Here is a 22,717-nt window from a genome sequence, read left to right on the forward strand (position 1 = left end):
ATACCAGCTGGGTTATAGTCTGTCTAAACAAATACCAGCTGGGTTATAGTCTGTCTAAACAGATACCAGCTGGGTTATAGTCTGTCTAAACAGATACCAGCTGGGTTATAGTCTGTCTAAACAGTTACCAGCTGGGTTATAGTCTGTCTAAACAGATACCAGCTGGGTTATAGTCTGTTTAAACAGTTACCAATTGGGTTATAGTCTGTCTTAACAAATACCAGCTGGGTCTTAGTCTGTCTTAACATATACCAGCTAGGTTATAGTCTGTCTTAACAGATACCAGCTGGGTTATAGTCTGTCTAAACAAATACCAGCTGGGTTATAGTCTGTCTAAACAGATACCAGCTGGGTTATAGTCTGTCTCAACAGATACCAGCTGGGTTATAGTCTGTCTAAACAGATACCAGCTGGGTTATAGTCTGTCTCAACAGATACCAGCTGGGTTATAGTCTGTCTAAACAGATACCAGCTGGGTTATAGTCTGTCTAAACAGATACCAGCTGGGTTATAGTCTGTATCAACAGATACCAGCTGGGTTATAGTCTGTATCAACAGATACCAGCTGGGTTATAGTCTCTGTGTAAACAGAATGAATAGAAAGAGTACAAATGTAATGACAAATATGATATCTTGGACTTGTCATCCCAGAAAGCACTGATTCTGCAGTTTTCGTCTTAGGATTTATTGACCAGTGTGGTTCTTTATCGACAGCGCTGAAACATTCTCCAGTCACCAGGCTAGGGAAATAAAAAACATTTTTTTTATGTGACGATAACAACAGGTGGATGGTCCAGCACAAGTTCCCATGTTTTTATATAGGATTGACAGCTTTGTGACTTTAATCATGCGCAGCGAAGTATGTCGGTAATTCCCCGCCCACCCATTCAGTGAGGTTTACATGTGAATTTCACGCTTTCTTGAACAGTAAAGCATCATATAATTGGGCCTGTCGGGGATGGAGTTGGGGTTACGTAACCTCGGAGCTGATATGGATCATAATATGTGTGTGATTAAATGTCGGACTGAATATGGAAAATTTACATAAAAATGACGTTAGAGGATTGATAGATTCTCTCTTTACTTTCTGCTTACGGATTTGAATAACATTTTGAAGCAGTAGTACTTTGTATTGATCTGACTGCTTGGCTGTGGTAACACTAGCAATACCTATGTTGAGGCAAGGACCACGCTGTCCTACAGTATATATCATATCCATCTAATCCTCGTTGGGACCTCGTGTTATTGTTTAATCAACTACACCATTATAGTACTTCCCACAAAATATTGCTTCAAATCGCTCAATTGATGGGTTCCTGACTTAACAACCAAATCAACAACGTGTGTGGAGTTTTTCTTTACGGGTGGTGAAAACCTAGTATTATTATTCACTGTGCATAAAATGTGCATCCGTCAAAGCCATTTGCAGACGACAGTGAAAGCCACGATGCCAGGAGCTATTCTATTCGGTTTTGTTCCAATTGGATTTCCATGCCGCGTCTCCATGAAAGAATAAATACATACGTAATTGCAGTAAGGGCTTTTATGTCCTGGCAGTAAATTTTTTAAGTATGTTTTTTTTTCATTGAGAAATCCGATAGGTATTAACTCCTTTTAGAGTTTATCTTTTGTCAGGAATATATGACAATGGTTTGTGGACACGCTATATCGGACACATTTGTTTATGTCACCTGTATGTTTTTTTGCCTAATCAGCTTTCAGTTGTGTATTGCAGGTGTAAATTGTGTGTGATTCTGTCATGGCATTTATCGGTGATATTTATAATCAATAGTATTACCACACATCGTTAGAGGCTTGCTGTTTATGTAAACAAGAGGTTTAAATGAACGGTTTTGTGCAAATTTATCGGAAAAAGATTGACGTGGTGGAATGGTTGGCATCTGGAACGGATGGTCAGTTCTGAAGTGATTCCCAGTGAATTGATCGACTGATATCAGTTTCAGCTTTGGTAAAAATTGTAGTATTAAATATATGGGACATAGTTTATGTGAATTAAGGAATTAATTTTCCTGGAGAATTGTCAAGCTGAAGCCTGAAGACAAAATTTTAAACGGAGACGTTCCATTGACATGCTATTCTTTGGATTGTGACAAAGCCGAAATAATAGCATCCGATCATGAAGCAGACGTCACATGAATATTGAACGAATGTATATTTGTATACAAATTTTGATGTATTGTTGGAAGAGAAGGTCTCGGTGAGCAGACGACACTGCACTGGTTTGCCAGGAAAGCGATTTTGTTGTCATTATATGATGATCATAGCTACCAGGAATAAACATACAGAGTGTCCTGTCGGGCTAAACCCAGTGCCAGGATGTGCATGCTACAGCAGCAGGAGTGGAATAAACAGAATTACAACCTCATATTGGAGAAACTTCGGGGTTAATAAGCCAAAACACATCTCCAATTATCGTGTGTCTTGTGTTAGGCTCTCTGTGAAGTAAACAATTGATTAAAAAATATGCGGATATTCTGCTGTGTGTGCTTTTTTTGGCAAGTTGACACGGTACAGTACAAGTGTGAAGAATTTGGCTCGAGCATGAAGCGTTTAGCTTCATGGCTTAGTAAAAAGGATGTGTGAATCTAGGAATATTGTAGGGCTGTGCTGCCCAATCAGATTTCGTCAGGTATTCTACAATATGTAACGATGGATTATTTCAGTGCACGGTGGTGTAATTTAATTATGTCATATTCGGGTTTAATTAAACATGTCTCGATTGTGACACGGACCAGTGACTTCAGTGGTACGCCTATCTTAAGAAAACCTTCTAATGTTACAATGTAGTATTCATACCTTTATCTGAAGAATTATTTTACAACATACTGTATAAGGATACACTTCATTTTATTTGGGATTTCCTGGAAATTCAAAGTATTTTTCTCCACAGTTATATGAAATATCATGATATTGCAGGAATGATTTTAGGGTAGTGAGATTTTATGATTGAATGAAAAATTCAAGATTTACATGGAAATACAATGATTTGATAAGTCTGTGAAATTGCACAATTTACACGGGTTTGAGGTTATAACAGATTAACCAAATATGGCATCCCACAGTCCACGGAATACTCGTATACCAATGCCAAGACGTGAGGGGACGTCGTCTGCCCCTCCTGTGGTAAAGTCAGGGACATCAGTTAAATCTGGTGGGGTGAAAAAAGAGCCCCTTTCAACATTTACAGGAATTACATCAAGTACAAGTAATATACCGTCATCTAAGTTGTCAGGGGCGAGGAAAACCCCGTCGTTTATTGTTGTTACCAGTTGTGCATCCACAAATAGTGTTGAGATTTCAAAATGTAATGATGCACATTCGACCACGGAAAATAACATGGAAAATACGTCCATGACCAACGGATCACCGGAAATAAGTCCACAGGCCCAGACCAAGGTTAAGGTAAGTAAGATATGAAATTTGGTGATATCTTTTGATGGGTTCACTTTCTCAGGATTTTACTAATTGAATTTGCCTTGGTCCTTTTTCTGGTGCTTTCCTGGAATAAAAGGAGGTTAGGGTGTTAAGACATATGATTTAGTGGACAGTGCAAGTGGTCACTTACATAGGTGAGCATTAGTCTGTTTGAAGTTTACAACAGTGTACAAATAGAATTGATATTTCAAATAATTTGATTAAGGATGATATGTTTGATATTCCCTCTGTTGGGGAATCTGACAGAATGAACAATATAGTCGGTGACCTTGTAAGATGTGTGGTCAGCACTGACCTTGGGGGAATGATTTGTAAGTTACAGACGGCCATGGTCAATTTGTCCTAATAGGGTAAGGAAGTGACCACAGGGTATTGTATTTGCTGTGACCGTCCGTGATCTGAACAAACCCCCACACACACTACAGGATATATATAGATTTTCCTTAAAACAGTAACATTCGCCTGTTTCATATTTGTAACTGTTATTGATCTTAATTGATGAATGCTTAAACAACAACCAAGGAGTCTGATTCTATACATTCCGAGCCATCCTTCCTCTGTCTAACAGGAAACGCTGAATAAGAATTTCACAAGTGATTGATGATTTCAAATAGATGATTATAGGCCTAGACTATTGATTATGTTGGAATAATTGACCTACTCTCATTTGAAAATGGGTCATATTATTGAAACAAATTTGTTTTGTCCCTTCATGAGTTACATAGAATGAGAGGAATTTAATTAACCCTTGGATTGATCTTACTGTGACCTTCACAGGTTTTAAAAGGTTTTTAAGTTTGAATTTTCATTAAATGAATTACCTTGATGATTAAAATTCTTGTTAAACAATATTAGAAGTGCATGTAAAGTAATGCTGAGTGGACAGTGGAAATGTGATCTGTTACTAGGGGCCATGTAATGACTGAGTGATTAAGGTGTTCTCACATATTAACACTAGCTCTTCATCTGTTGTGAATTTAAAAATCATTGGTCGGTGGTTTTTCACTGAGTACTCTTGCTTTCCTCCACCTGTTAACTTAGTATGTCCTTTAATGACCCAACAACTGTTAATTAGATACAAATCAAAGTAAAACCCAGTTATACATTGATAGGATTTTCTCTAATAACAAGGAAGACCACTTCTACTATCACAAAAACTGTTAACCATGTGTACATAGCAGATCTCTGTGATTAATAGCCTTACACAAACTACAATAGAGAAAACCAATATTGGTGTTTTTGTTTTTGACTTGTACCCAGAAATGGGATAAGTTTGTTACTTTTTACACAGTTTTGGAGTGGAAAAGTTATTGGATCCAAAAACGATGATTGTAATAAAAGAAATTTGTTTTACTTTTTACACAGTTTGTGATAGTAATGTTATTGGATCCAAGACAATGATTGGCAATTCATTCTGAAAAAAATAATTGAATATTCGGAGTTGAAATTGTCTACCATTCTTACTGAACATTGACTCTGTGTTACCTTGTGTCTCCCATTGACATTCAAATGGAGAGAGACAAATTGTATAAGGGTTACATTAAGTTCTTCTGCTTGTCTTTCTTTCTAATCTGGATGTTTAATTATAAAGTGTTTAAAATGCAGTCCTGATGTTTGTAGTGTACCTAGCTGTATCAATCTCCAATAAAATTGATATTGACTTTTGACTCTGCACAACTAAAAATATTCACTAAATATTAAGGAAATGTATAAAAGGAAAACTAGGAAAATGCAAATTTCTGTTAGTGCCCTGACCAGGAATGGGACCATGCAGGTCCATGACTTAATAACCAACAACTCACTATTTGAGCCAAAGAAGCTTGCCCCATCAGCTAAGCAACAGAGACCATGTTTATACAAGCTATACCAATCTGATTTTGTTACCATATCAGTGAAATCCTCCTAGCTTTTCATACACTATAATAACGACTCCTCACTAAAAATACCATTCATTGTGAATGCAGAACTAGAAAGGGATGTGTTTGATAGCAGTTTTATGAGTTCTGCATATGTTTGTTGAATTGTATCAGGACAAAGTATAAAGATGACATAAAACATCTTCTGAGATGTCCCTTTGAAATAATTTATCAATTCCTTTATATGGACAAGACTTTAAAGTCATCATAAAAAAAGAATTTGAAGTGAAGAGCACCTGCATGAATATTTTTCTAGTAACTGGGAGAAGAAGACCCAGATAGACATATAAAGGAGACATCAAAATCTGCTGCTTCCTTTTACAGTTTTACACCCATAAACAGGATGTGATCACGACTAATGTCTGTATTATGATAGTATATGATATCACTCACATTTTTTCTGACTTTCTGATTGTAGCTGGAGTTTTCCATGAAGGTTTAATTGAACATTGACAACAGATCAATGTGATATGTAGGTGATAGCCATCAGTGGACATCTTGTCTGTTATTTGATGTCTCCTGATAATTTAATGGCTGTAAAGGTCTGTGTTACTCATAGTGACATACTGTGTTTATTTACCCTGTATTAAGTTGATGTTGGGTAATTTTTAACTTATTGAAATAAATTGACTATCAATGAACTTGCTGGAAGTGTTGTAATGATTAAGTGCAGGATATAGGTTCGTGGAATGGATTAATAACTGGATTAGGGACTTGACTAGTGATTGAATAATTAACTGAATTATTGAGTTATCTAATGAATGGATAAGTGATAACTAATTGGATTAATGGTTTGATAAGATATTGAATTAATGAATGGATGTCTGGATTATTGACTTGCTAATTGGCTGGATTGGTGACTGGTTCATTGGCTTGATTACTGATTGGTTAATTTGCTTGATTGGTGACTTGTTAATTAGCTGGATTGGTGATTGGTTAATTGACTGGATTGGTGACTGTTTCATTGTCTGGATTGGAGACTAGTTAATTGGCTGGATTGGTAACTAGTTAATTGGCTGGATTGGTAACTAGTTAATTGGTTGGATTGGTAACTAGTTAATTGGCTGGATTGGTAACTTGTTAATTGGCTGGTTGTGACTTGTTAATTGGTTGGTTGTGACTTGTTAATTGGCTGGATTGGTGACTTGTTAATTAGCTGGATTGGTGATTGGTTAATTGACTCTATTGGTGACTGGTTCATTGCCTTGATTGATGACTTGTTAATTGGCTGGATTGGTGACTTGTTATTTGGCTGGATTGGTAACTTGTTAATTGGCTGGATTGGTGACTGGTTCATTGGCTTGATTGTTAACTGGTTAATTGGCTGGATTGTTGACTGGTTAATTGGCTGGATTGGTGACTGGTAAATTGGCTGGATTGGTGAATTGTCAATTGGCTGGATTGGTGACTTGTTAATTGGCTAGATTGGTAACTAGTTAATTGGCTGGATTGGTTACTTGTTAATTGGCTTGATTGGTGACTGGTAAATTGGCTGGATTGGTGAGTTGTCAATTGGCTGGATTGGTGACTTGTCAAATAGCTGTATTGGTAACTGGTTAATTTGCTGGATTGGTGACTTGTTAATTGGCTGGATATGTGACTTGTCAATTGGTTGTATTGGTGACTGGTTAATTGGCTGTATTGGTGAAATGTCAATTTGCTGGATTGGTGACTGGTTAATTGGCTGGATTGGTAACTTGTTAATTGGCTGGATTGGTGACTAGTTCATTAGCTGGATTGATGACTTGTTAATTGGCTGGATTGGTAAATGGTTAATTAACATAATTATATTAGAGACTACTTAATTGACTGGACTGGTGATTGGTTAATAGACTGGACTAGTGTTTGCTTAATTTGATGGATTGATGACTGGTTAATTGGCATAATTAGTGACTTATTAATTTGTTGGAATTGTGACTGGCTGATTGGCTGGTTTTTTGTTGCTTAATTGGCTGGATTGGTAACTGGTTAATTGGCTGTATTAGTAGCCAGTTGATTGGTTAATTGGCTGTATTAGTGGCCAGTTGATTGGTTAATTGGCTGGATTGGTGATTTGTTAGTTGGTGGATTGCTAATTGTTTATATATATAATTAATTGGCTATATTGGTGCCTACTTAATTGGCCGGAATAGTGACTTGTTAGTTGGTTGACTGGTAATTAGTTAATTAGCTGGGTTGGTGGCTTGCTAATTGGCAATATTGGTGACTGGTTAATTGGCAAATTGTTCACTGGTAGTTGACTAGAATGGTGACTGGATTGGTGATATGACTGTTGGTTACTTGATTCCTGAATGTTCTAATGATGGGATATAAGACTTGCTTAATGATTAGATTAGTTAATGGATTATTGTCAGGATAAAATGAAGAGATTAGTCATTGGATTAATTGATGTATTTGATGGTTTGACTTTGGATTAGCTTTACACCTAAATCGATAAATGGGAAATTAGATGAATTTCATATGAATAAATATTTCATAACTGGATGTATTAGAAATATTATTGATCTGTATTGAACAGGCTATTTCAGGACTGTTCCAGTGTGTTTACCTTCCCTATAAGGGAGGGGCCATTTGGCATGTGTTGTTTTGTACTTATAGGTAAAGGGAACATAATAAAAATCTCCTTCCTACAGAAAATTGTAGAATTCAGGCCATTTCAGTAGGTTTATACAGCTTTTAATGATGTAATCCAGTACTTGCATAAATCACTGTTGGAAGTTCATGTCCCCAGAGATTCATGCTCAAGAGGCGGGTAATTGAGATTTCAGGAAAAGAAACAAGCATTAGATGTCTTTTCGCATGTAATGCTTCCATTTTCTCAATAATTACCTACATGTATGTTCCCAATTCTAATGTTTTTTGTGGGAATGTTCCAAGAAAATGCCACTGTCTTGAGGGTTTTATTTTGATTAGTCTACTTCATGCGTCTTAAATGTTGTTAAATGTCTGTTTGAAATACAAAAATTTGAATAATTCATTCCTTACTCCAGAAACTGTCTGTCAGTTGAGTTTGAAAATCTTTCCTTTTAAAGGTGTATTCTAGCATTGATATGGAATTAGACATGCCTTTCAAACATGCATGTGACACTTGCTTTAAACATGTGGTAATAGGTAAGGTCATCAAAATGTTTGTTTTCTACCCAACTTTACAGCATTGATATGGAATTAGACAGCCTTTCAAACATGCATGTGACACTTGCGATTTTAAGGAATGCAAAATGATACCAACATATCAAGAGCATCTGGCGATTTTAAGGAATGCATGATCATGAAAATGGCTTGGAATAAAAGAATAAAATAGATGTGATCAATTTCTGATTTGCCTGGCTTGTTTACATGTATTCCGAGCCGTTGTATAGGGATGTGCTTACATGAATGAGCTGATTTCTTTTAGCCATTGTACAGGGATGCACTTACATGAATGAGCTGGTTTCTTTGTCGCATCTTGGCTTCAATAGATAATTGCTACGTCTTGTAGCAGGATAAAAAGGTAGAAGATGAAGCAACGAAAGTCGGACTGAAATCAATAATTGTATAAAAAAGGTTTTAGAATGCAGTCAAACCTGTCTATAATGACACTAGCCATTGTCACAATGCAGTGGTGGTTGCCTAAAGCAGGTGGTCATTATAGAGAAGTGGTTGCTTAAAGCAGGTTTTTCTGTCCAATACATTTGGTCTTGTTTGTTTGGGTTAACATTATATTAACAGCCAGGGTCATTTACCAATGTGTCAGGTTGAAAAGGTGGTGGAACCACTGACCAGCGGTCAGTACCTAGCAACTGCCCCACATGGGACTTGTGACTTAGAGGTGGAGGGCTCATTCGATGATATGTTGGACATCTTAACCACTCGACCACCCGTGGCCCTGTATCACAAGATTATATCTTTAACAAATGGAATACATTTTAGTGTGCATAGGATTTAACATTATAACTTACTCTTAATGTGTATTAAATGTAATCAAAGAATAAAATGTCGTACATCTACGATGTGTATGAAGCATTTATCTTTCTTTCATACCTACGGGTGTAATACTGGCTGGTCTAGGGCAATACACTCATGTCGCCTGAGGCTGTATTGCATGGCTACCCATGCAATAAAGCTTCGTGACGTCACGGCGTCAACAAAATATCTATTTCCTCTGAAAAATTTTAACATTTTTTTTCACAAAATTGACTGGTTTTACTATAAAAGATGCAAGCAACGGAATTTGTGTTGAAAATATCACGTAATTTTTCATGTATGAAAATTGACTTCCAGTCATGGATTTCTTCGAATTTATTTCAAAATGGCAGGATATTATAGTTGTAAAATTGCAGTAAAACGTCGTGGTATGAAAGAAAAATACTCTTTCATAAGTGGATATGAAGGATAGGGATATTCTACCTTCGGGATCACAAAATGTTGCAAAACCCTCGGCAAGCCTCAGGTTTTACTACATTTTGTGACCCTCGGGTAGAATATCCCTATCCTTCATATCCACATATGAAAGAGTCTTATATAATAACATTGCCTGTTTCAGTATATGTATATCTTATACTTCTGACATTAAATAATAAAATATGCTTTCCAACACTCAATGAGACCTAATCCGATACCCAACATTACTATTGTACTATAGCCTATATATATGTTATCTAACTGTTGTGATGGGGCTGTGTATGTCGGATGAGTGGTGGGATTACCTAACTGTTTTGATGGGGCTGTATATGTCAGATGAGTGGTGGGATTACCTAACTGTTGTGATTGGGCTGTGTATGTCAGATGAGCAGTGGGATAACCTAACTGTTGTGATGGGGCTGTGTATGTCAGATGAGTGGTGGGATTACCTAACTGTTGTGATGGGGCTGTGTATGTCAGATGAGTGGTGGGATTACCTAACTGTTGTGATGGGGCTGTGTATGTCAGATGAGTGGTGGGATTACCTAACTGTTGTGATGGGGCTGTGTATGTCAGATGAGTGGTGGGATTACCTAACTGTTGTGATGGGGCTGTGTATGTCAGATGAGTGGTGGGATTACCTAACTGTTGTGATGGGGCTGTGTATGTCAGATGAGTGGTGGGATTACCTAACTGTTGTGATGGGGCTGTGTATGTCAGATGAGTGGTGGGATTACCTAACTGTTGTGATGGGGCTGTGTGTGTCAGATGAGCAGTGTGGGATTACCTAAATGTTGTGATGGGGCTGTGTATGTCAGATGAGTGGTGGGATTACCTAACTGTTTGTGATGGGGCTGTGTATGTCAGATGAGTGGTGGGATTACCTAACTGTTGTGATGGGGCTGTGTATGTCAGATGAGTGGTGGGATCACCTTACTGTTGTGATGGGGCTGTGTATGTCAGATGAGTGGTGGGATTACCTAACTGTTGTGATGGGGCTGTGTATGTCAGATGAGTGGTGGGATTACCTAACTGTTGTGATGGGGCTGTGTATGTCAGATGAGTGGTGGGATTACCTAACTGTTGTGATGGGGCTGTGTATGTCAGATGAGTGGTGGGATTACCTAACTGTTGTGATGGGGCTGTGTATGTCAGATGAGTGGTGGGATTACCTAACTGTTTGTGATGGGGCTGTGTATGTCAGATGAGTGGTGGGATTACCTAACTGTTGTGATGGGGCTGTGTATGTCAGATGAGTGGTGGGATTACCTAACGTGTTGTGATGGGGCTGTGTATGTCAGATGAGTGGTGGGATTACCTAACTGTTGTGATGGGGCTGTGTATGTCAGATGAGTGGTGGGATTACCTAACTGTTGTGATGGGGCTGTGTATGTCAGATGAGTGGTGGGATTACCTAACTGTTGTGATGTGTGTGTCAGATGTGTAGTGGTGGGATTACCTAACTGTTGTGATGGGGCTGTGTATGTCAGATGAGTGGTGGGATTACCTAACTGTTGTGATGGGGCTGTGTATGTCAGATGAGTGGTGGGATTACCTAACTGTTGTGATGGGGCTGTGTATGTCAGATGAGTGGTGGGATTACCTAACTGTTGTGATGGGGCTGTGTATGTCAGATGAGTGGTGGGATTACCTAACTGTTGTGATGGGGCTGTGTATGTCAGATGAGAGTGGGATTACCTAACTGTTGTGATGGGGCTGTGTATGTCAGATGAGTGGTGGGATTACCTAACTGTTGTGATGGGGCTGTGTATGTCAGATGAGTGGTGGGATTACCTAACTGTTGTGATGGGGCTGTGTATGTCAGATGAGTGGTGGGATTACCTAACTGTTGTGATGGGGCTGTGTATGTCAGATGAGTGGTGGGATTACCTAACTGTTGTGATGGGGCTGTGTATGTCAGATGAGTGGTGGGATTACCTAACTGTTGTGATGGGGCTGTGTATGTCAGATGAGTGGTGGGATTACCTAACTGTTGTGATGGGGCTGTGTATGTCAGATGAGTGGTGGGATTACCTAACTGTTGTGATGGGCTGTGTATGTCAGATGAGTGGTGGGATTACCTAACTGTTGTGATGGGGCTGTGTATGTCAGATGAGTGGTGGGATTACCTAACTGTTGTGATGGGGCTGTGTATGTCAGATGAGTGGTGGGATTACCTAACTGTTGTGATGGGGCTGTGTATGTCAGATGAGTGGTGGGATTACCTAACTGTTGTGATGGGGCTGTGTATGTCAGATGAGTGGTGGGATTACCTAACTGTTGTGATGGGGCTGTGTATGTCAGATGAGTGGTGGGATTACCTAACTGTTGTGATGGGGCTGTGTATGTCAGATGAGTGGTGGGATTACCTAACTGTTGTGATGGGGCTGTGTATGTCAGATGAGTGGTGGGATTACCTAACTGTTGTGATGGGGCTGTGTATGTCAGATGAGTGGTGGGATTACCTAACTGTTGTGATGGGGCTGTGTATGTCAGATGAGTGGTGGGATTACCTAACTGTTGTGATGGGGCTGTGTATGTCAGATGAGTGGTGGGATTACCTAACTGTTGTGATGGGGCTGTGTATGTCAGATGAGTGGTGGGATTACCTAACTGTTGTGATGGGGCTGTGTATGTCAGATGAGGTGGTGGGATTACCTAACTGTTGTGATGGGGCTGTGTATGTCAGATGAGTGGTGGGATTACCTAACTGTTGTGATGGGGCTGTGTATGTCAGATGAGTGGTGGGATTACCTAACTGTTGTGATGGGGCTGTGTATGTCAGATGAGTGGTGGGATTACCTAACTGTTGTGATGGGGCTGTGTATGTCAGATGAGTGGTGGGATTACCTAACTGTTGTGATGGGGCTGTGTATGTCAGATGAGTGGTGGGATTACCTAACTGTTGTGATGGGGCTGTGTATGTCAGATGAGTGGTGGGATTACCTAACTGTTGTGATGGGGCTGTGTATGTCAGATGAGTGGTGGGATTACCTAACTGTTGTGATGGGGCTGTGTATGTCAGATGAGTGGTGGGATTACCTAACTGTTGTGATGGGGCTGTGTATGTCAGATGAGTGGTGGGATTACCTAACTGTTGTGATGGGGCTGTGTATGTCAGATGAGTGGTGGGATTACCTAACTGTTGTGATGGGGCTGTGTTGTCAGATAGTGGTACCTAACTGTTGTGATGGGGCTGTGTATGTCAGATGAGTGGTGGGATTACCTAACTGTTTTGATGGGGCTGTGTATGTCAGATGAGTGGTGGGATTACCTAACTGTTGTGATGGGGCTGTGTATGTCAGATGAGTGGTGGGATTACCTAACTGTTGTGATTGGGCTGTGTATGTCAGATGAGTGGTGGGATTACCTAACTGTTGTGATGGGGCTGTGTATGTCAGATGAGTGGTGGGATTACCTAACTGTTGTGATGGGGCTGTGTATGTCAGATGAGTGGTGGGATTACCTAACTGTTGTGATGGGGCTGTGTATGTCAGATGAGTGGTGGGATTACCTAACTGTTGTGATGGGGCTGTGTATGTCAGATGAGTGGTGGGATTACCTAACTGTTGTGATGGGGCTGTGTATGTCAGATGAGTGGTGTGGGATTACCTAACTGTTGTGATGGGGCTGTGTATGTCAGATGAGTGGTGGGATTACCTAACTGTTGTGATGGGGCTGTGTATGTCAGATGAGTGGTGGGATTACCTAACTGTTGTGATGGGGCTGTGTATGTCAGATGAGTGGTGGGATTACCTAACTGTTGTGATGGGGCTGTGTATGTCAGATGAGTGGTGGGATTACCTAACTGTTGTGATGGGGCTGTGTATGTCAGATGAGTGGTGGGATTACCTAACTGTTGTGATGGGGCTGTGTATGTCAGATCAGATGAGTGGTGGGATTACCTAACTGTTGTGATGGGGCTGTGTATGTCAGATGAGTGGTGGGATTACCTAACTGTTGTGATGGGGCTGTGTATGTCAGATGAGTGGTGGGATTACCTAACTGTTGTGATGGGGCTGTGTATGTCAGATGAGTGGTGGGATTACCTAACTGTTGTGATGGGGCTGTGTGTGTCAGATGAGCAGTGGGATTACCTAACTGTTGTGATGGGGCTGTGTATGTCAGATGAGTGGTGGGATTACCTAACTGTTGTGATGGGGCTGTGTATGTCAGATGAGTGGTGGGATTACCTAACTGTTGTGATGGGGCTGTGTATGTCAGATGAGTGGTGGGATTACCTAACTGTTGTGATGGGGCTGTGTATGTCAGATGAGTGGTGGGATTACCTAACTGTTGTGATGGGGCTGTGTATGTCAGATGAGTGGTGGGATTACCTAACTGTTGTGATGGGGCTGTGTATGTCAGATGAGCAGTGGGATAACCTAACTGTTGTGATGGGGCTGTGTATGTCAGATGAGTGGTGGGATTACCTAACTGTTGTGATGGGGCTGTGTATGTCAGATGAGTGGTGGGATTACCTAACTGTTGTGATGGGGCTGTGTATGTCAGATGAGTGGTGGGATTACCTAACTGTTTGATGGGGCTGTGTATGTCAGATGGCGTGGATACCTAACTGTTGTGATGGGGCTGTGTATGTCAGATGAGTGGTGGGATTACCTAACTGTTGTGATGGGGCTGTGTATGTCAGATGAGTGGTGGGATTACCTAACTGTTGTGATGGGGCTGTGTATGTCAGATGAGTGGTGGGATTACCTAACTGTTGTGATGGGGCTGTGTATGTCAGATGAGTGGTGGGATTACCTAACTAATGGGCTGTGTATGTGATGAGTGGTGGGATACCTACTGTTGTGATGGGGCTGTGTATGTCAGATGAGTGGTGGGATTACCTAACTGTTGTGATGGGGGGTTGTGTATGTCAGATGAGATGGTGGGATTACCTAACTGTTGTGATGGGGCTGTGTATGTCAGATGAGTGGTGGGATTACCTAACTGTTGTGATGGGGCTGTGTATGTCAGATGAGTGGTGGGATTACCTAACTGTTGTGATGGGGCTGTGTATGTCAGATGAGTGGTGGGATTACCTAACTGTTGTGATGGGGCTGTGTATGTCAGATGAGTGGTGGGATTACCTAACTGTTGTGATGGGGCTGTGTATGTCAGACGATAACCTAACTGTTGTGATGGGGCTGTGTATGTCAGATGAGTGGTGGGATTACCTAACTGTTGTGATGGGGCTGTGTATGTCAGACGAGTGGTGGGATTACCTAACTGTTTTGATGGGGCTGTGTATGTCAGATGAGCGATGAGATTAGAGTTTTAACTACAGATGATGTAGAAGTGCAGGTATAAAATTTTTTGTATGTATGGACGTAAAAATTGTTATCTTTTATGTTGATTAATCCTGTGAATTATTTATTGTGCCCCACAAATGTTACTGTATCGTGCCGTTATATATATATATATATAGTATGTGAACTGATGTAACCAAATACCGTTTTCGAGCGGGCTTAGCATCGCGGAGGGATGGAAAATATCATGATTGCTTTTTAAGGAAGCCCTTTCCTGATGCAATATTAAAACAAATACATAGATAGGGTTTCAAACTTGCACTGCTATCAATAGATTAAATCACCGAGAAGGAGATGGGATGGGTCTCAATGACTTACTCAATTTAGACTCTCCCTTATGAGAATTGAGTGTGTTGACCTTGAGATTATGAAGGTCGTGTAGCAGAACTTAGGATGAAGGAATCTAGGTATTAGTGCTCTATTCTGTTAGTCATTAATGTAGGATCGCCTCTTCAGAAAATTTCCTTTGTGATTTTTTCAGATGTCTATCATACATAGTGAAGATTTCTTTTCAAAAATAGATTGCTCTTATGACTAAATATTTTTTTCCAAGAAGGGAGATTATTATGTAAAGGTTTATCAGGTATTGGCCATATGTTGCTGGTCGTCATGCTTCGTATGTAGTTGTGCGCCTTGTGCATCCACCGTGCATATACTTTTCTCTCAAACAACTTCTTCTCAATAACTGAAAGGCCATGGGTACTGATAATGACCTTTACTGCCATTTAAGGTCACAGGGTGACAATAGACAAAAATCTTTAAATGAACTCTTGTGAATAACTAAGTGGCCAAGTGGCCTGACATTTGGCCTGTGACATGCTGGGATAAAAGGCTACCAAGTTTAATCAAATAAATGACCTTGACCACCATTCAAGGTCACAGGGGTCAAATAGGCTAAAATCTTTTAACATCTTCTTATAGCTAAGAAGCCTAGAGACCTGATATTCATGGACTTGTAGCATGTTGACATGAAGGGCTACCATGTTTATTAAAATCAGTGAACTTGACCTTCATTCAAGATCAAAATCATCAAATATGTCAGAAACTGAAATTTTCTATGAAAGAGTTCTTTGTATTACCTTTATTAGTTGCCACTAATGTAAGCTTTAAGGTGCTGTATTGTGCCAATAGTCAGAAGACCCATGGTACACACAAACCAAAATATTCAGACTAACAAGGTTTTAGTGTGCCAATTAAAAGTGTCCAAATATCTTTTACAAGATCACAGAGACGGCATGTATTATAATCTGTTGACCAACTGATCCCCCAGTATCACTGAAGACTCTACTTCCTTTATGGTTCCCAATATAACACAATGCTTCCAGAACACTTTTCATTGTTATCCCTAAAGTACAGGTTTAAAGTCACTCCATCCAACACGACCATTAACAACATGCTGAGATTCCTCCAGATTACTGCTTGTTAATTAAATCTAATCAAAGTACAATGTTATCTGTTCAATGAAACTCATTATAATTGTCAATGAGTCAGGCTTTTTTCCTTAAACAAAAGTACAGCTTTAACGGATGTAATTATTTGTGATTGTGTCCGAAACAGACATTGGCCTTTAGCACGAAAGCTCCGCTCAAGAAGTGCGTTAAAATTGTTATGCACGGTAATTTCTATTTTGATATCGTAGGTAAAGTACAAGATTCAGTCATTTTCTTTTTTAATTAAAGGTGCATGCTGCTCAAGCTTTAAAACAAAAGAAGCTTTGGATAACAATAAACTACAAGGCCATCATTGTTTTGTTGCAGGCTTAAACTGTAAATGCTATACATAGTCATATGGTGACCTTATAACTTCACGCCAAAGAAAAATTCAGCTCAGTTAAATAGATTTCCGCCAGACTTGAGAAAGATCAGTAAACCCAGGGTCACATTATTTCAGTCCTGCTCACTGCACGCTATTCTCACTTCTGTTGAATTTGGTGCTGTGACCAGGATCAATGTGTGCTCGATGATCCACGCCAAATGCAAGGGGGAGAAGATGGGAAATTGCATTGTAAACTTTAAGTGTATATCTGTTTTCAATCTGAATCTGTTTACAACCACGCAAAAAATGTCTGTATTTTCAAAAAACAATACAACATATTGGTAAGATAGCAATTACTTTTTCACCCAGCTAGTAATAGAAGTATCAGCACTGTCAATACTATAACATGGCGGCGAGTGGAGTTGTGAGATTACTGAAAACCTTCATTTGAAATGTTTCTCCTGATTTCCGATCAGTGTGGAGGGAGCCAATTGACAATTGTTATGTCATGTGTTATGGCGTATTCCAGGACAATTTCCTGGAAAGTAGGTCACAGGAAATCTCCCTGGAAAAGAGTATTGATGTTGTATTGTGTGGAAAGGTCAGTAGTACAGTGAAGAGTTTTGACTATCATTTCTAGGTTAGCTGTGGTAAGGGTAGGGGAAGAGGCGCAGAGGGGTAGGGGCAGGGGCACTGAGGTATAGAGGCAGGGGGCCAGAGGGACTGCAATGACAGGGGTAGAGAAAAGAGGAACTGTGGGGGTGTAGGGGAAGGGGTGTAGAGGGTAAGGGCAGAGAGATATGGAGCAGGGAGGGCAGGGGTGTAAGGGACTGAGGAGCAGTGGGGGTAGGGGCAGAGGGACGGGTAGGGGACAGAAGGGGAGATGGTGGGGACAGAGGGAAAGGGGTAAGGACAGAGAAGGGGGTTGAATAGGACATGGGAAGGGTAGGGGTCAAAGGGATAGTGAGGGTAGGGACAGAGGGGCAGAGGATAGTGAAGAGTTATGACTGTATAGACTGATAGAGGACAGAGAGACTGACTGATAGAGTGAGGAGATAGGGTCTGAGGTTTGTAGGGGACGGTGACAAAAGGGACAGAGAAGGTAAGGAAAGGACTGGAGGGTGAGAGTAGGGAAATAAGGGAATAGTAGATGATAGACAAGCTGGTGGAAGGGAAAAGGATGGAGGGCAGAGGGGTGAAAAAGTAATGCAATAAGGGATAGAGGAACTTACAGTGTTAGGGAAAGGGATGGAGGGATTTATAGGGAGGGGGAGTGAGGATGATAGGGGTAGTGGATAAAGTATTGTAATGATACATCTTCTACATCACAGTCTGTTCCATCTTTATAGACTTAGCTTTATATCTGTTTATATCTGTTTAAAGTAGATGATATCGACTTCTGATGCTGAGGCACAATATCACTGCATTCATACAAATTTAATCGGTTGTATGTACAAACCTTGACAACACGACCATTTACTGATGTCTCTGACGGGGTTCAGCAGACCTCTGATAAGATACTGGATAGGGTCTTCGTATTTCTGTGTAAAGCAGAAAAAAATCCATATAACAAAACTGTACTTGTAACACCTGTGAGTGATATGGTGAAGAAAGATTTTCATCAATTTCCGCCAGTAACACAGAAAAATATTGAGTGTTTCAGGATTCTTATTAAATTCTGAGAATGATAATCTGACGTTATGCCTTGAATCATTTCTAAGTAATATTTCAAATGATTTGTTTGTTTGAGTATTTTTTTCTGCCTTGCCTGCAGACATGTTCGATGATGTCATTTATGCGTGGGCCTGGCTCCGACTTGGATTGTGACCGACACATATTACGAAACAATTTCTCCGATACTGATTCATCGTATGATCTTGGTCTGCAAATCTCTTGAATAATTTTTGAGTGTTGTATGCATTGCTATTCAGCTTTATATTGACCATGACTAAAATATGTATTTGATATCTTCGGCAGCTCCTGAATATATCCCATTTCTATGAAATTGCTATCTCGACCTTCAGACAGTGATAAATTGCTTTCTAAGAAACATGCAAGATTACAGTCAGCAACAGCCTGTAGTGTTGGGTAATGCTGTTTCTCTGGCTGTAATTATTGTTTATGGAATACTTTATATTAATATCTGTGTTTTGTCTGTGTAACTGACTTTGTCACCAGTGGATATTGATATGATTATCAATCATTATATTTACAGATAATGCCAGACAATTTTCCCCGTTATAATTTTCCGTGCCATTTTGGCCGCTGTGTGGCTAAGACAGATGACGGCATTAGCACATTCGGTCAAGCGAAGATAACATAAATCAGTCTTAATTGATATTACGATAACAGATATTTATTCAGATCATTGTTTTGGTTTGGCCTACATTAATAATGATTTCCATAATGCTCTTTGTGTCAACTAAAATTTTAAGCAAGTGAGGCAACTGCTATGGATACTGTTTCTCATTTATAGCATTATTAATATTTCATTTTGATAAGGATCACAATGACAAAATGCATTGTCATGATATTCTTGACATATTACAACAAGCCTGTCACCGCTGGATTGCAAATTCAAAACCTTTATGATGGGGTTGCTGATCATAGGTCTGTGGTTTTTCTCCACGTACTCTGGCTTACCTCCACCTCATAAACTTATCATGTCCTTAAATGATACTGGCTTTTAAAAGTATATCAAATCCAAAACCCTCTAATTCTGATTCTATTTAGAACTACGATAGTTCCATATTTGGTATTTAAATTATCATAAATTATTCATCACCTGCAGCCACAAGACACTCTTGTCCTGTCTGCAGTCCATGTCGTAAATATGGATTTTATTAAATAATCGTTCTGGTTATGATGAATTTAGAATCCCTTTCCTTGAAAGTTTTATTACAGGAAAGAAAATATGCAGGCAAGTTTACTTTAGGTGCTATTTGCCAGCATTGTAGTTAAACTGCAGCAATATTTGTAAGGTTTTCTCGCTGTCGCCTGCAACATCCATAGCCAAAACAAAAAGAATCAATAGATTAGTATTAATTTCCATGCAGTTATGGGAAGTTTTTGTGTTATGTCTCAGAATTTATCTTATGCTTGTAATAAATTATTCAAAAGTTTGAATTTTCAGTGATTAACATTCCTTTTTACTTGCAATTTTCTTTTTCCAAAGGACTGATTTTTACCATTATTGATGTTTCTGCAATTATCTGGCAAGTAAATGTATTTAGCTTTCAATTATAGTAATGAACATTTTAACATATTTTGACCCTTTTGACCTTGAATGAGCTTATAGAGGGCCTGATTGAATTGTTGTCAAGTTTTTCAATTGGAAGCATGACCTTAACAGTCATTCAAGGTCATATTTGTGAAAAGGCAAAGACCTTGTGTGTGTTTTTTTTTTTTTTTTGCCAGTGCCAATAGGCCTATAGAAGCAGATCTAGGCTATGGAGGTCCACTGGGCTACTTGTTTATTGAATCAATATTGAATTCTATAAAATGACATTATGTCATGTCAAAATCAACTTAAAAACTGCTGGTTATGAAATTAAATTGATAAAATTATTATGCAAGAATTGGAAATTGAATTCCGTTATGAAATTTTATCCTTGATCCTGCCATGTCACCACTTACAGAGAGACTGAAAGGTATCTGTTATATTGATATCAATTATTGTATGGAGGGGTTTCATCCAGAAATGTCAATCAATGGTTTCAAAGGGTACATTATATATATAAGGAGGGTTCATTCTCTGTGATATTTTACAGCAAAAACCAAATTTGAAATGAACTATTTCAGATATCAATATCTTAGTTAGTAATAAAAATAATTATCATATGGGAAGTAGTAGGGTCAGGGGTCAAAGGGATAGTGAGGGTAGGGACAGAGGGGTAGAGGATAGTGAAGAGTTATGACTGTATAGACTGATAGAGGACAGAGAGACTGACTGATAGAGTGAGGAGATAGGGTCTGAGGTTTGTAGGGGACGGTGACAAAAGGGACAGAGAAGGTAAGGAAAGGACTGGAGGGTGAGAGTAGGGAAATAAGGGAATAGTAGATGATAGACAAGCTGGTGGAAGGGAAAAGGATGGAGGGCAGAGGGGTGAAAAAGTAATGCAATAAGGGATAGAGGAACTTACAGTGTTAGGGAAAGGGATGGAGGGATTTATAGGGAGGGGGAGTGAGGATGATAGGGGTAGTGGATAAAGTATTGTAATGATACATCTTGTACATCACAGTCTGTTCCATCTTTATAGACTTAGCTTTATATCTGTTTATATCTGTTTAAAGTAGATGATATCGACTTCTGATGCTGAGGCACAATATCACTGCATTCATACAAATTTAATCGGTTGTATGTACAAACCTTGACAACACGACCATTTACTGATGTCTCTGACGGGGTTCAGCAGACCTCTGATAAGATACTGGATAGGGTCTTCGTATTTCTGTGTAAAGCAGAAAAAAATCCATATAACAAAACTGTACTTGTAACACCTGTGAGTGATATGGTGAAGAAAGATTTTCATCAATTTCCGCCAGTAACACAGAAAAATATTGAGTGTTTCAGGATTCTTATTAAATTCTGAGAATGATAATCTGATGTTATGCCTTGAATCATTTCTAAGTAATATTTCAAATGATTTGCTTGTTTGAGTATTTTTTTCTGCCTTGCCTGCAGACATGTTCGATGATGTCATTTATGCGTGGGCCTGGCTCCGACTTGGATTGTGACCGACACATATTACGAAACAATTTCTCCGATACTGATTCATCGTATGATCTTGGTCTGCAAATCTCTTGAATAATTTTTGAGTGTTGTATGCATTGCTATTCAGCTTTATATTGACCATGACTAAAATATGTATTTGATATCTTCGGCAGCTCCTGAATATATCCCATTTCTATGAAATTGCTATCTCGACCTTCAGACAGTGATAAATTGCTTTCTAAGAAACATGCAAGATTACAGTCAGCAACAGCCTGTAGTGTTGGGTAATGCTGTTTCTCTGGCTGTAATTATTGTTTATGGAATACTTTATATTAATATCTGTGTTTTGTCTGTGTAACTGACTTTGTCACCAGTGGATATTGATATGATTATCAATCATTATATTTACAGATAATGCCAGACAATTTTCCCCGTTATAATTTTCCGTGCCATTTTGGCCGCTGTGTGGCTAAGACAGATGACGGCATTAGCACATTCGGTCAAGCGAAGATAACATAAATCAGTCTTAATTGATATTACGATAACAGATATTTATTCAGATCATTGTTTTGGTTTGGCCTACATTAATAATGATTTCCATAATGCTCTTTGTGTCAACTAAAATTTTAAGCAAGTGAGGCAACTGCTCTGGATACTATTTCTCATTTATAGCATTATTAATATTTCATTTTTTCAATGACAAAATGCATTGTCATGATATTCTGACATATTACAACAAGCCTGTCACCGCTGGATTGCAAATTCAAAACCTTTATGATGGGGTTGCTGATCATAGGTCTGTGGTTTTTCTCCACGTACTCTGGCTTACCTCCACCTCATAAACTTATCATGTCCTTAAATGATACTGGCTTTTAAAAGTATATCAAATCCAAAACCCTCTAATTCTGATTCTATTTAGAACTACGATAGTTCCATATTTGGTATTTAAATTATCATAAATTATTCATCACCTGCAGCCACAAGACACTCTTGTCCTGTCTGCAGTCCATGTCGTAAATATGGATTTTATTAAATAATCGTTCTGGTTATGATGAATTTAGAATCCCTTTCCTTGAAAGTTTTATTACAGGAAAGAAAATATGCAGGCAAGTTTACTTTAGGTGCTATTTGCCAGCATTGTAGTTAAACTGCAGCAATATTTGTAAGGTTTTCTCGCTGTCGCC

General features: G+C 39.2%; 1 protein-coding gene across 5 annotated transcripts in view; it reads left to right on the top strand.

The window, feature by feature from the left end:
- The window catches only part of LOC138326489 (neuron navigator 2-like), a 458,029-nt gene that overhangs the window by 27,335 nt on the left and 407,977 nt on the right, over positions 1–22,717 (top strand). Inside the window, exon 1 of one of the 5 annotated variants that reach the window (XM_069272601.1) lies at positions 2,799–3,423. The exons of 1 other annotated variant lie outside the window; for it this stretch is intronic. In XM_069272601.1, coding sequence (XP_069128702.1) covers positions 3,070–3,423 — 354 coding nt within the window. In that variant the 5' untranslated portion in view covers positions 2,799–3,069. Of the gene's footprint in view, positions 1–2,798; positions 3,424–22,717 lie in introns of those variants that run through there. 3 more of the 5 variants (XM_069272590.1, XM_069272595.1, XM_069272618.1) reach the window with 3 other exon arrangements.

The sequence above is a fragment of the Argopecten irradians genome, chromosome 1, assembly GCF_041381155.1.
Source record: "Argopecten irradians isolate NY chromosome 1, Ai_NY, whole genome shotgun sequence".
In the NCBI taxonomy this organism is placed as follows: domain Eukaryota; kingdom Metazoa; phylum Mollusca; class Bivalvia; order Pectinida; family Pectinidae; genus Argopecten; species Argopecten irradians.